At 34.8% G+C, this 12,007-nt stretch overlaps 2 protein-coding genes across 2 annotated transcripts in view; one reads left to right on the top strand and one right to left on the bottom strand.

Annotated features, from left to right (window-relative positions):
- Window positions 1–2,919: 2,919 nt before the first annotated feature.
- On the bottom strand, window positions 2,920–8,388 carry LOC120778113 (GDP-Man:Man(3)GlcNAc(2)-PP-Dol alpha-1,2-mannosyltransferase). Its single transcript, XM_040109816.1, has 5 exons — window positions 8,274–8,388; window positions 8,021–8,213; window positions 7,140–7,598; window positions 4,133–4,809; window positions 2,920–3,060 (listed from the first exon to the last, which is right to left on the bottom strand). The coding sequence occupies exons 1-5, from the start codon at window positions 8,285–8,287 to the stop codon at window positions 2,979–2,981; spliced, it is 1,425 nt and encodes a 474-aa protein (XP_039965750.1). The 5' UTR covers window positions 8,288–8,388; the 3' UTR covers window positions 2,920–2,978.
- Window positions 8,389–10,799: 2,411 nt separating this feature from the next.
- LOC120776531 overlaps window positions 10,800–12,007 on the top strand; it is a 13,897-nt gene continuing 12,689 nt past the window's right edge. Inside the window, exons 1-2 of the mRNA XM_040107264.1 lie at window positions 10,800–10,965; window positions 11,019–11,185. Of these exons, the coding sequence (XP_039963198.1) occupies window positions 10,885–10,965; window positions 11,019–11,185 (248 nt within the window). The 5' untranslated portion in view covers window positions 10,800–10,884. The remainder of the gene's footprint in view (window positions 10,966–11,018; window positions 11,186–12,007) is intronic.

Below are 12,007 nucleotides of genomic sequence, written 5' to 3'. Positions count from 1 at the left end.
CTTTTAACGGGGGGGCTTTTGGTTTATATCATGAACTATCTGGGCGTTTATGATGCTAAGTGCTGTGGTGGAGGTGTGCACTTTGGGGAAGCCATGCTGCTGGTCTGTTAGACTCAGGTAGTGAGTAAATGTCGACAATGACGGTGAATGACTAGCAAGGCTTCAAGTGACTTCACTATTTGAGAAAGGAGAGCTATTGGGTGATAAGACTCCCTTTTGTTGGCGAGTTTTCTCGGTTTCAGTAGTAGGACCACTCTTGCAATTTTCCACACATCAAGTATTTGAAGAGTGGTCATTGACAGGTTATGGACCTTGGTTAAAAAGCTTACTTTAGTCGAGCCTAGGTGCTTTAGCATCAGCATGTTTATCCCTTGTGGTCCACTCCCTGTATATTTTAATGCTTGAGCAGGTCTTAAGATGGCTCCATCCATTGCATGTATTGCACCTAACCAAGGTGGAGTACGGATGGAGCCTTCTAGGCAAAAGCAGCTGAAAAATTCCTTCGGGCTTGCGTTTTACTTAATGCCAGCACGAGTCGGGAGAATACGGGACAACCCTGCTGCTAGGAGTGCTCCAGTGATGTCAATCTTAACCTCGAAACAACAGCCCTTGGCCGGATAAAATCGCGGTTAATTGCGGTAACGTAGAAGCGGCTATTGTGGGAATTGTCGCTTGTTAACGTATGTTTTGTTGCTGAAGCTGCATTATGGTACACGATTCGAAAAATTTCGCCCAGGGTAATTCGTCCTTCCGCTCCTGTAGATCAAAATTGTTTTGTATCTTTTCTTTGGAGTCGCTAGCAGCAGCTACTTTAAATCTGGCTTTAAAAATGAGATGATGATCGCTTGCAACATCAGCTCCACACTTATTCCATACGTACAGAAGCTAGGACTGCATAAGGTAATCAAGCCACTTACGACTTAAAGCTATCTGATAAGTTTGATTCTCACTCACCCGAACACGTGTTATTTTGTGGATGAGCTTTTGATTGGTCACTTGAGCATTCATACCACAGATCAAAATTAATATATCACCCTTAACTACATAATTCAATACTGATGCAGCTGTAAAATACTTTCTTAGCTTCAACATTTCCTAACTTCGTTGAGACAATCTTCTCAGTTATGGTCTTGTTTCGTGCTCTTGTACGCAGCCTCAACAAGATGATTCTATCCGAGTGTACTTTCCGTAGCATGAAAGTCGCGACACGCCGACGCCCTTTTCTCTTTTTTTAGTGAGTTAGTTCGCAAGAATTAATTTAGCTCCAGTTGTTGATGTAACCTCACACGGATCTACCCATTTAATCTCTTTACGCAGTCGGTTCCAACAGTGAAAGCACATCCCATGTTCCTATTCCCGATCCTTTCTCCATGCTGCAGATCGCAAATTGATCATAATTATACGTATCTTTGTTTGTTACGATTTCTGTAACCAAGATGGTGAATGAGTAGATGATTGGCCTTCTGCAACCGAGCGTAGTTCAACTATTCCCTCTAGACTGACAGCAGGTAGGAGTTTTCTCCGCGTTGATGATAAGGTAAAACTTACCTTGGTTTTGCTCGTTAGTCAGTCTCTTTCGCAATAAACAGGGAATATCGCGTGAACGTGAGGTTATCGTTTAGAAGGGATATACTAAGTTTTCGTATCAACAAGCCCATTGCCCATTACAGGTGCTAGTTAAGTCATCAATTTTGTTTTGTTCAAGTATTCGTGTTCGCCACAATATCGTCATTAACGATGGAACGGCAATAAAATACATTGCAAATGAGTTCAATGTACTGTTCAAACTGTACTCTATTGACTAACTATCAGTGTAAATTTTAAATGCATAATGGCATAAGAAACGTATCGAGGTCTGGCTCAACTCATGGCTCTCTGAAGACCGAATTTTTCTAATAAGAATTAAAAAAAAAACCTCGCGCTATTGCAGAGCATCGGAATTGACGACGAAAAAACAAATCAGTTAACTTACAGTCTGGTGACATATTAAAGTAGTAGTTTTGAAGACAAGGATTTGTGGTAATTATCAAAGAAAAACAAGCTCAAAGGATGGTCATTCGAGAAGGAACATTTCAACAAGCCAAATGAGCGCTGGAGAAGCGTTCTATGGACAAATGAAAGTTGAGTAAAATTTAGCAATTTTGTAAAATTCAGTAATATAATGATGTTACCATTTCGGACAATTAATCTCAAAATTTTAATTGAAATATTATTGGGGACATCTGCGCTTTTTGAAACCGAAAAGAACTGTTTTGCGAAATAAACTTAGAGATGAAACAGCTTCTGAGGTAACTTTCTTTTGGAAAAAAAAACATCTTCAGATTACATAAAATTTTGTGAATTCAGTACCGAGTCACAAAATTAGTGCAGCCAAAGGGGGTCATACATTTAAATAAAGTCTCCTTTCTTCACTTTTGTTAAGTTTTAACTTGGTATTCTTTGTTGTTCTTAGTATCATATACTTATATGTAAGTATGTTTGTATATCAACTCATGAAATTAATAACAACTATTTTTAAGTTTTTATAAAATAATATTTAATTGGTGACTTCGACGTTTTTATTAGTTGAAAGAATTTATAAGAAGTTTTTAAAAAGCCATTTTAAAGTTAAACAAAAAAATTCACGACTTTTGTATCTTCAAAATACTTGTCGACTAGTATGCTCTGTTGTAACATGATTAAAAAACTAAGTCCGTTTGCTAAGATTATTTATTTTTAATTATTTAAACAGGAAAAACAAAAACATTGTTATATCGTATAATTTACTTTTTTCCAAAGCCTTGCAGTCAGAATAAAAAAAACTGAACATACATGAATTTAAATATTCAATGCATTATAAAAACATATAAATTAATATATCTTGGATTTAATTTCTTTTTCCAAAAAGGAGATAAATCACAATATACTTATCTTACAAAATTATTTAAAAACAATCAAGTCAACATCTATTTGATTTTATAGGAAGTCGGGAATGCACTTCATGATTCGTTAAATAATGGAGTCACTGCACGAAGGAAGTTGACTTCGAACTCTTCTTCCGAAAATCTTTCCACTGATGATCTGAAAATACAAATAAAATTTAAAAAACCTTATAATGGTGGTACCACTCGTTTAAAAAGAGAAGTTCCAAGTTAAAGACCAATATAACAAAAGACCTCTAATTAAAATAATTAAAATAATACTTAGTTGGACCAACTTAAACGGTTTAAAATCAGGTAGTAAGTCAGGAAATCGGGTATATTGGGGGTATATTAGTTTAGCTGTATAAGTTTCACTAAGATTCTTCACATATTTACAAATTTATATGGTAAAAGTCAAGCGAATATTTGGGAATCCTTACATTGGGCATATGAAGACTAGGGAAGCGTAGAGGCGATTTTATACTTTTTTGCACACGGGCGCATACATATCAATAATCTTTCTGGATTTTCATAATTGATCTCAGTTTGATCAATAATTTCAGTAAAATTCAGCAATCTGCATTGAGATCCACATATGCGGCTTAAAAATGTATGGTACGATTTGACAATTTTCAGAAGTGAGAGATCACACCTTAAAGACATTTTTATGCAAGATTATATATCGCTAACTTCATTGATGCTAAATAAGCGAATGAAATTTATATTTGTGATATAAGAGAAGTAGGCGTGGTTGTAGACCGAATTCGCCCGTGTTCCATTGCTTATAAGCACATATAGCACATAAGGCTTTCAAGCATCATCTTGGCTTAACGCTTCTGAGGTATTAAACTGTGGTTATTCACTAATCACAATTTAATTAGTTTTTAGCATAACCTTTATATAATGGATGGGTGAGGTTATGTTGAATAGGGAAAACCTTGACTTCTTGTCAATAAGTCTCGTTGATATAGTTATACTTAGTGATTTGTAGGATATGTATATTAAACATAGTAGCGGCGTGGCTACAGATTCTACTGCATACTTCCATTCCTGACATCAAATTAGAGTTTTGTACTGATCTTAATTTAGGTAGACATTTTGCTACATCATATAATTTTGGCATATATTTATCAGAAAATACAATTACATTGCGCCTAATTGGATCAATTCTAAGACTGTATACAATTACAACCAAATAAGATTAAGCTAATATTTTAGTTGATTTCACTTACCTCGCTGCATTTCGAATTGTGTCATTTAACTCCTTCGAATTATATATAATACTTAAAATACAATTCGCGTATTCAATAGCGGAAACTGCTAAATATCCATTTTGGCTTCCTTCAGACGTCTCGATAATATCTAATAAAGGCCCTCCTGATCGGTGAGCAATCATTATCATACCAGCAGCCATGCATTCAACCACTCCGATTCCAAAGTGTTCATTCCACATTGTATGAATTCCAATCCCTGCTTTTTGATATAACTGCAGAAGATCTTGAAAATGAACGTTAACTTTGAATTCCACTGAGTTTTCAAGTGACAGATGCTTTGCCAAGTCTTGCATGTTTTTAAGACGTTCATAATCGCTTTCATTTCGACATGAACCGACAATGACAAGTTTTACTTTATTCCATAGATCTTCATTTCTCGATAAAATAGTTCGTAGTTCATACATTGCTTGCAATTGTAGTGGATGATCTTTTTCTGGTCGGAATTGACCAATGGATAAAATTAAAATATTATCTGTATTTTCATTGCGTTTCAGCTTTTTAATATTCTTCACTTCGCAGGGCGGGTATACGCGATGAGTTTTAAATGGTACTCCCCATAAATCGCGAATATGATTTTCAGTCCATGTGGAATTAACCATGATAGTGTCAGAGCATTGGCCAACCCAGCTATAAAGCTAAACACGAAAAAAATAATTTTTATATATATTATAATAATCGGTTATAATAAGTATATACTGGCAGAATAGAATTACGACTGTATTTATTAGTTATGGTTATAAATTTGATAACGCTATGGTCGAAGTAAATACTCTTTATAAATATGTTAACATTAATCACACGATGAAAAGTGAAAGTTTTAATATTTAGCTATTATTAACGGAACACAGTGAAGTAAAAAAAAGGTATGTTCTAGATATGGATAGTATGTAGGTTAATTAAAATGAAAACACATCCAATGTAATGACGAATAAAAAGTTTAGACGTTTATAGAATAAGCATCTTAGAAGGTTAGGGAAAACTATGAATCATTTTGATTAATTTTTGGCCTAATTTACCAAAAAATGGACCAATGGAATTTTCGACACTAAACTAGTGTATATGCAGCATAAAGTCAACCCTATATATAGGGGCTAATAGAAATATTAACCCGATTCAGCCCGTTTTTGACAATATTATTAAGGTAGGATTATTCCTGAATTTTAATTATATTTCTCACACATTAACCGTATTTGCCGTAAAAAGTTAACTATGGGTACTGCGTTCAAATATTCGGTACCTAGGGGTTTTAACAAGATTGTTTGGATTTAATCATAATTCAAAGGCACTATTCGAGGAAAGTGAAAGAATCAAATGATATTTAAAATTGTGTTAAATGGAATGGTGATAGTCTGATTTGACCCATTTTCGCACTGAATCATGATAATATCAGAAGAATGTATATCCAATTTGGTTGAAATCGGTCAAGCAGCTCCCGAGATATGTGATTTCACCTAAAAGAGGGCGGTGCCCCGACACTTTAAACACGGCTGCTTCAAAACCCTCGACGGTGAAATTTTATGTCTATGGATTTATCAGGATTTTAGTAGTTTCGCAGTACCGTTATATTGGGAGTGAGTGGGGTTATCATCCGATTTCTCTCATTTATACACTGTTAAGAAGGATTAAAAAAAAAAAATTGTACTATGCAAATTTGGGTGATATAACTTTTTTTTTGATGATATGAAGATTTTCAAACCTCAGGTGACCCTCTTTAATATGATTCGCTGTGTCAAAAATGCGGCTAAATTATGGTACTTTATATGTTTACGATTAATTGCGTTTTTGAGCGTGGCAGTGGTCCGATTATACCCATCAGCGAATTCATCCTTGCTTTTTTGCTAACATATGTGGCAAGCTTTATTAAAATATCTCAATTTTTACTCAAGTTACAGCACTCATTTATATAATATCTATTTCGATTAGTTTTATTTGATACAAATAACCGTTAGATGACTATAACTATTATTCACTGTAGCAACATTTTGTCAGAGTATACAAATAATTGAAATAAAATTTGAATTAATTTTTTATTCTCGAAAAACATGTACATTTTTTATATCAAATATTGGATTAATTGAAAACAATGGAGAAACTTTCTAATATCGTCCAAAATTTCAATTTAATGAAGTGGAAGTGGATATATAAGTGAAAAATACGTACTTTAAATTGTTCATTCTCTCCTATATACACTCATACCCATTTTATCCCGGAAATGCCGAGACGGTATTCTGAAGCTCAGTCAAAATATTAAAAATTTAATTTTCAATGTTTACTACTAAGTCAAAAAAAAAATGATTAAATTATTAAGATAACTCAAAACCGGATGTTCGAAGATCTAGATTAAGTATGTGAGGGCTAGGAAAAGCATAGACTTGCCTATGGGGTTACATGGGTTTTACAGTTTCAAAAACTCTAAATTTTTTTTTGTCTTATTAAATTCGATAACATCTCTAGAATATTGTCCTAAATTTACAAGGTCTTGAAAGAAGGATGTTTTTTTTTTAATTACAACTATTTAAAAAAAAATATTAGAAATTTACATCGAAATTTGCATTTTTTTAGAAAAACATGTACCAAAAATCCAATTTCAATTTTTTTTTCCTTCGTCCAATACCTAGTTTATTGTCTTTACTAAAACACGTATTTTTTATTTTTATTTCGTCGTAATGACTGCCATTTTGATATTTTTTTTGAAAAGTCTACAAAACGTTTATTAAATATGAGTCTTTTACATAAAAAAATTTCATTAAAATATTTCATTTTTTATATGTAAAAAAATTATTGAAAAAAGGCCGTTTTTTGCACGAGGAAACCCATGTAACCCCTTATTATAAGTTTTTAAGCAATAATAATAGTTTAAAATGAACCTATGTTTTCAGAATATATGTATTTCCATTATTTTAGGTCTTACAGACAACTGTTAGGTGAATATCTAAATATTTTAATAAACATTTCTCATACGAACCTTAGCAAACAACCAATAGTATATAACCTTCAGCCATGTAATGAATGGATTTCTAACAACGTATGCTTGATTATTGTGGCAATACTCCCGTTGTTGAACACGCCGCAGCATATCCATGCTTATTGTAGGATAGTGCACATAGCATCCAACTTTACAGCCACCAATATAACGGAACAAGGGTAAAGTAAAAGCATATCCAGTTGTGTCTATATAAATATCCGGGGGGAATTTGCAAAGAGCCTCTAATCCTAAAATAATTGATCCAAGACTTTGGCCCAATAACGTAAAATACGGATAAAACTTCGTTTCGACTAACATTCGGCGTTTTAAGTACACAAAACTTGTATTTTGTTCGTCGACATTTATGTTGAAAGTACCTTGCACTTTTTTTAAAATGCTATTTGGTGAACTGTCGATATCGCCTGTGTATATCACAATTTTGATATTGTCATATTTAGCCTGAAATAATATACACAAAAAATAATCGTAAAAAAAGTTATACTTTCTTATAAAGAAAAATGTAAGCGGTGAACCATTATCCCGCTGTGTTAAAATAAAACCTCAAGAGAACACACTGAACTTCTTTAAGAAATTGACATATTGTTATAATCAATTGCAACGTCCTGAAATACTGCGTACGTTATAAATTAGTAGAATATATTTTATAAGCAAAAATAAATTTAGTATATTTAATATGATGGCAGTGTTATTTAGTTATATTTTTATAACATTGAATTCTTATCAAAACTTTATAGAATAAAAAATATATATTTTTTGTCGTTATTTTGAGGTTTTTATCAAAAATATTACGTGTTATTTCTATAAAGAAGACTTCAATTTATGAAGCCTATAGAAAGATACTTGTATTTAAATTTTCTTACTTGCAAGGCCCGCACTGCACACCATAGAACTCTCTCTCCGCCGCCTCCAGCATTACAGTATGGATGAAAAAATGCAATGTTCACAGTACCTTCAAAAGACCCATTGAGTTTTTTCTTGCAGCTTCGCACCCAATTGCGGAGAGTAAATAAAGATATGGCAAATAATGCCAAAGCCGACAATAGTATTCCAAATCTAGGCAAATATTATAAACTTAATATAAATTCGTGCACATTATTTTATCCCCTTACCTACATTATTGGTATCATTGTTTTAATTACATCAAATACTAATTTATCAAAAAACACGTCACCTATAAAAAGAAATCATACCAATGCCGTTTACAAAACATACAATAGACTACCCTTTAACTTTTTTGCTATCTAGGTGGGCTATACACAATATATCGATACATTTATCGAAAGAAATTTAAACACCCTGCAAGTCATCTATGGTTTAAGTCACCGGTTAATAATCCAACATTACTGCCAGAGCTTTCTGTTAAGGTTTCTATGAGTCTCTTAAGGCCCAAGTAACAATTCTAACCGAAACTGTTGTGTATGTTCATACTTTTCTTATGAAAGATCTTTCTTTTCAAATGAAACCATGCCTAATTAATTTAAAACTCCTATTTATTTTATATCTAATTTTTTTATCTTTTGCAATAAAGTTTTTATATCCAAACCACCTCTGCGATGGCAGGCACCTGGTTGCCGGGGTCGCACGCCTTTGATGACCAAGAGCAGTGCTCTCCTAATCCAGGGTGTTATACGACTCCAGTGTCCATTGGATGATTAGCCTCCAGGAGGTAAATTCGGCAGTATTTTAAAGGAACCTTCCCAACACCGGGCCGCTTTGGGAAGTAACGGTGTCCTTACCGCGTCAAGGGATTCTAGCATTAAGGACCTTTGTGTTCGCTTTGATAAAGACCAGACCTGGAAGGTTACCATGATGAGCCAAAGTTGGTAACCGGCATATAGCTCCGGAGCTAAACTTTGGTGAGGGACAAAGACTTGCCCCAACATTGGAGTGATACTAAGTTTAGCTCTAAGAAGGTAACAACACCAGTTCAGCCGGAACCGAACTCGGTAGTCAAAGTATGGCTACAAAGAAGTGAAGGGAAAGAGATGCCAACTTTAAGCTTGAACCCAGTGACAAGCCAAGGGAAAACGATCAGATCACCGATACATTGAATGAATAGTTGAGGAAAGTGTGGACAGAGTCAACAATTACAGGAATAAAAGGAAAACAGGTGTAATCGATAAAAACTCGTGTTCCTATGATTCCAATTACTACTCAAGGACAGAAGAGACAGTTAAACGATTCAGAGAAGCCTGCCAACAAGCATTAGAAGTGGCTCCAATAGCACGAAATATTCAACCCTCATTACAGGAAGTAATTTAATCTAGCGAAACCATTCCATTATGAAAAGGATTCAGATATTTATTACAACGTTCCAAGGTAAAAAAAGAAGAAATAAATTCAAAAAAGAAACTGTTAGAAAACTTTTTGTAAAGCTATACCGGGTAAGCGGAGTCTACGATGGCGTAGTCTATCAAATTGCTGTGATATCAGTATGTAAGAGTCAGCCACTTCCGTTGCTTTTCGTTGCTTAGGTTCGTCTATGATCACTCTTGAAGATCTGCCCACACTCGCTTTCTGGAAGATAGTCAATCTGCACTATTTCCTTTATTAGCCAAGACTTGGACACCAGTTCCTCCAATCGGTGGTAACGCTATTCCTATGCCGGAAGGGTCACTGCTGATGGACCAAACACCACTCATACAAAGCGGGTACGCTGGACAAAATATTCGTCTGGTCTCCACCAATGACTTTAACCTCTATGAATCGCCCCAACACGCTTAGCTGATAATAACATTGACAATTTAGGTGTTCCACACTGGTTTTCTGCCAAATATATGCCTCTTAAATACGGCCATTGGTTCATGTCAATCTTCACTACTGAAGTAGGAGCAGTAATGGACGATAAAACGAAGGCATATGCACGTGCTGTTGTTCGTTATACAATTTCAGTTACTTAGCGGGCTCGAATTGCGGCTCTATAGCTCTGGAGCTATTCATAATCCGAAATGCACGCAGTGACTCATGAACCATGTCAGCAGTAGCCGATAGCAACTGTGTCTCCACCAAATAACGCGATAGCTAACGGCCCGAATAACCAAATTGCCAAATAGAGGCGGTGTGAGCGAAATTAGATTCAACCCTTGACGATAATATCAGACGATTAAAACTGCAATTTGCTGAAGTATACATCTTCTTCCGTGAGTTCAATTGAAGTTGCCCTATCTCGGTGGATATACCGCATCCAACCAGACGATTATGGTTCTCCACGAAGCGTTCAGTATATGATTCAAGGGGCTTGAGCTCTTGTTGACTGTGAAACACATCAGCCTTTCATGGCATCTTGGGCAAATGTGCATGTGATCATTTTAGAGCTTTTACTGTCGAATGCCAATTGAGCTCCGCTGAGAAACCGCACAACCAAGTAGAGTTCTATGTGCCCAATAGCTCATAAAGGGCATACTTGTGTGCACACCGATCGTAAAAAATCGAAAATTTTCGCGAACGTGGAATCGTATGCACACAAGCCAAAACACTCAAATATCATATGCGTACATACTTGAACACTTCTAATATATTAATTGAGTTGAAACAAAACTGTTAAGATATTTGGAATTGTGCGTGTAGCCGCTCAAAACTACAATAAGTAATTTATTCAGCAATATGAACGAACTTAATGTTAAGTCGATATATTGGATCCAGTGATAGAACTATGTAGGGTTAAGAGATTTATTGGAGTTGTTTCATCCATTATCATTGTTTTTATTTTTTAAAGTGAAATGAAATGGAGTACTTACGCCCAGTATGGAATTGTTTAAGAACATTTTGCGGATGTATACATTGTTCAGAAGATATTGGAAATCAGGTTAGTTTAGGAATGCAAATGATACGTTGTATCTTTATCAATCACTGTTGCAGTATAACTATGAGCCAAGTGAACGGACTTACCTACTAGCTGATCCTGCTATTCATAATAGTCCAGCTTTAAGGCAAACTAATTCTGAAAATCTTAGCAACGAGTTTGCACAATCATTGCCTAAAAAAGATGAGAATGCTTTATGTCGCTTAGTGCAAAGTACAGCTATGTAAGTCAATTTAAATTACTATTATATTGTTTATTAAAAGGTGTTATTATATTATACAAAATAATCCATATGTAAAAACCGCAACTGTATGGTACAATAACAGTGAGAAACTTAAGAATAAAGACCTGAGGATTTTGGGTTAAATAAGCGCGAAATCCTTATTAAAATAGTATCCAACAAATGAGTGCTAAAATGCGTATGAGAAATAGAGGGAGTTCTTGGGCTTAAAAATATATACATATATGTATATTTACATATAAAGTTGATGGATTTGTATAGTTTTTGCGGTATTTGCATTTAATATTCAAAAATCGAAAAATTGTATTCTTTAGATAGGTCTGTATACTTGAGCTTGATGTCGCTCTGTACCTTGGTAATGATCGTGGTCATATTCGGAGTGAAGGAGTACAGATTATCAAACGTAACAGGTAGCCCCATTTGGACAACTAGAGACGCCTGTTCGTTGTGATGCCCTGGTCCTAAGTACGGATCAAAAAGATCGTATCTTCTCTACAAAGCGCTTAGAGCCGGCCACAAATTTATCCAGCTTATTCGCTGGGTTAGTGAAAGGTATGGCAACCAAGATGCTTCAACCTTAGTCTGACGATAGTTGGACAGTGGAGGAGAAAGTGTCCTCTAAAATTTTTAGTCTCACTTGTTCCTATTATATATACATACAATATATAGTTGGCTGCTTTTTCTTGAGAGGCCATCGTATTCAGATAAGTTTAATATGGAAGTAAATTGATGCTGCAACTAGTGATGACATGCACTCCTTGGCAAGTTTAGAGCTCACTGTCGGTAAACTCATGGCTTGTATAA

The sequence above is a fragment of the Bactrocera tryoni genome, chromosome 5 (assembly GCF_016617805.1).
Source record: "Bactrocera tryoni isolate S06 chromosome 5, CSIRO_BtryS06_freeze2, whole genome shotgun sequence".
Lineage (NCBI taxonomy): Eukaryota > Metazoa > Arthropoda > Insecta > Diptera > Tephritidae > Bactrocera > Bactrocera tryoni.
The sequence above is the reverse complement of the archived record's forward strand: the minus strand, read 5'-3'. Positions and strand labels throughout refer to the sequence as shown.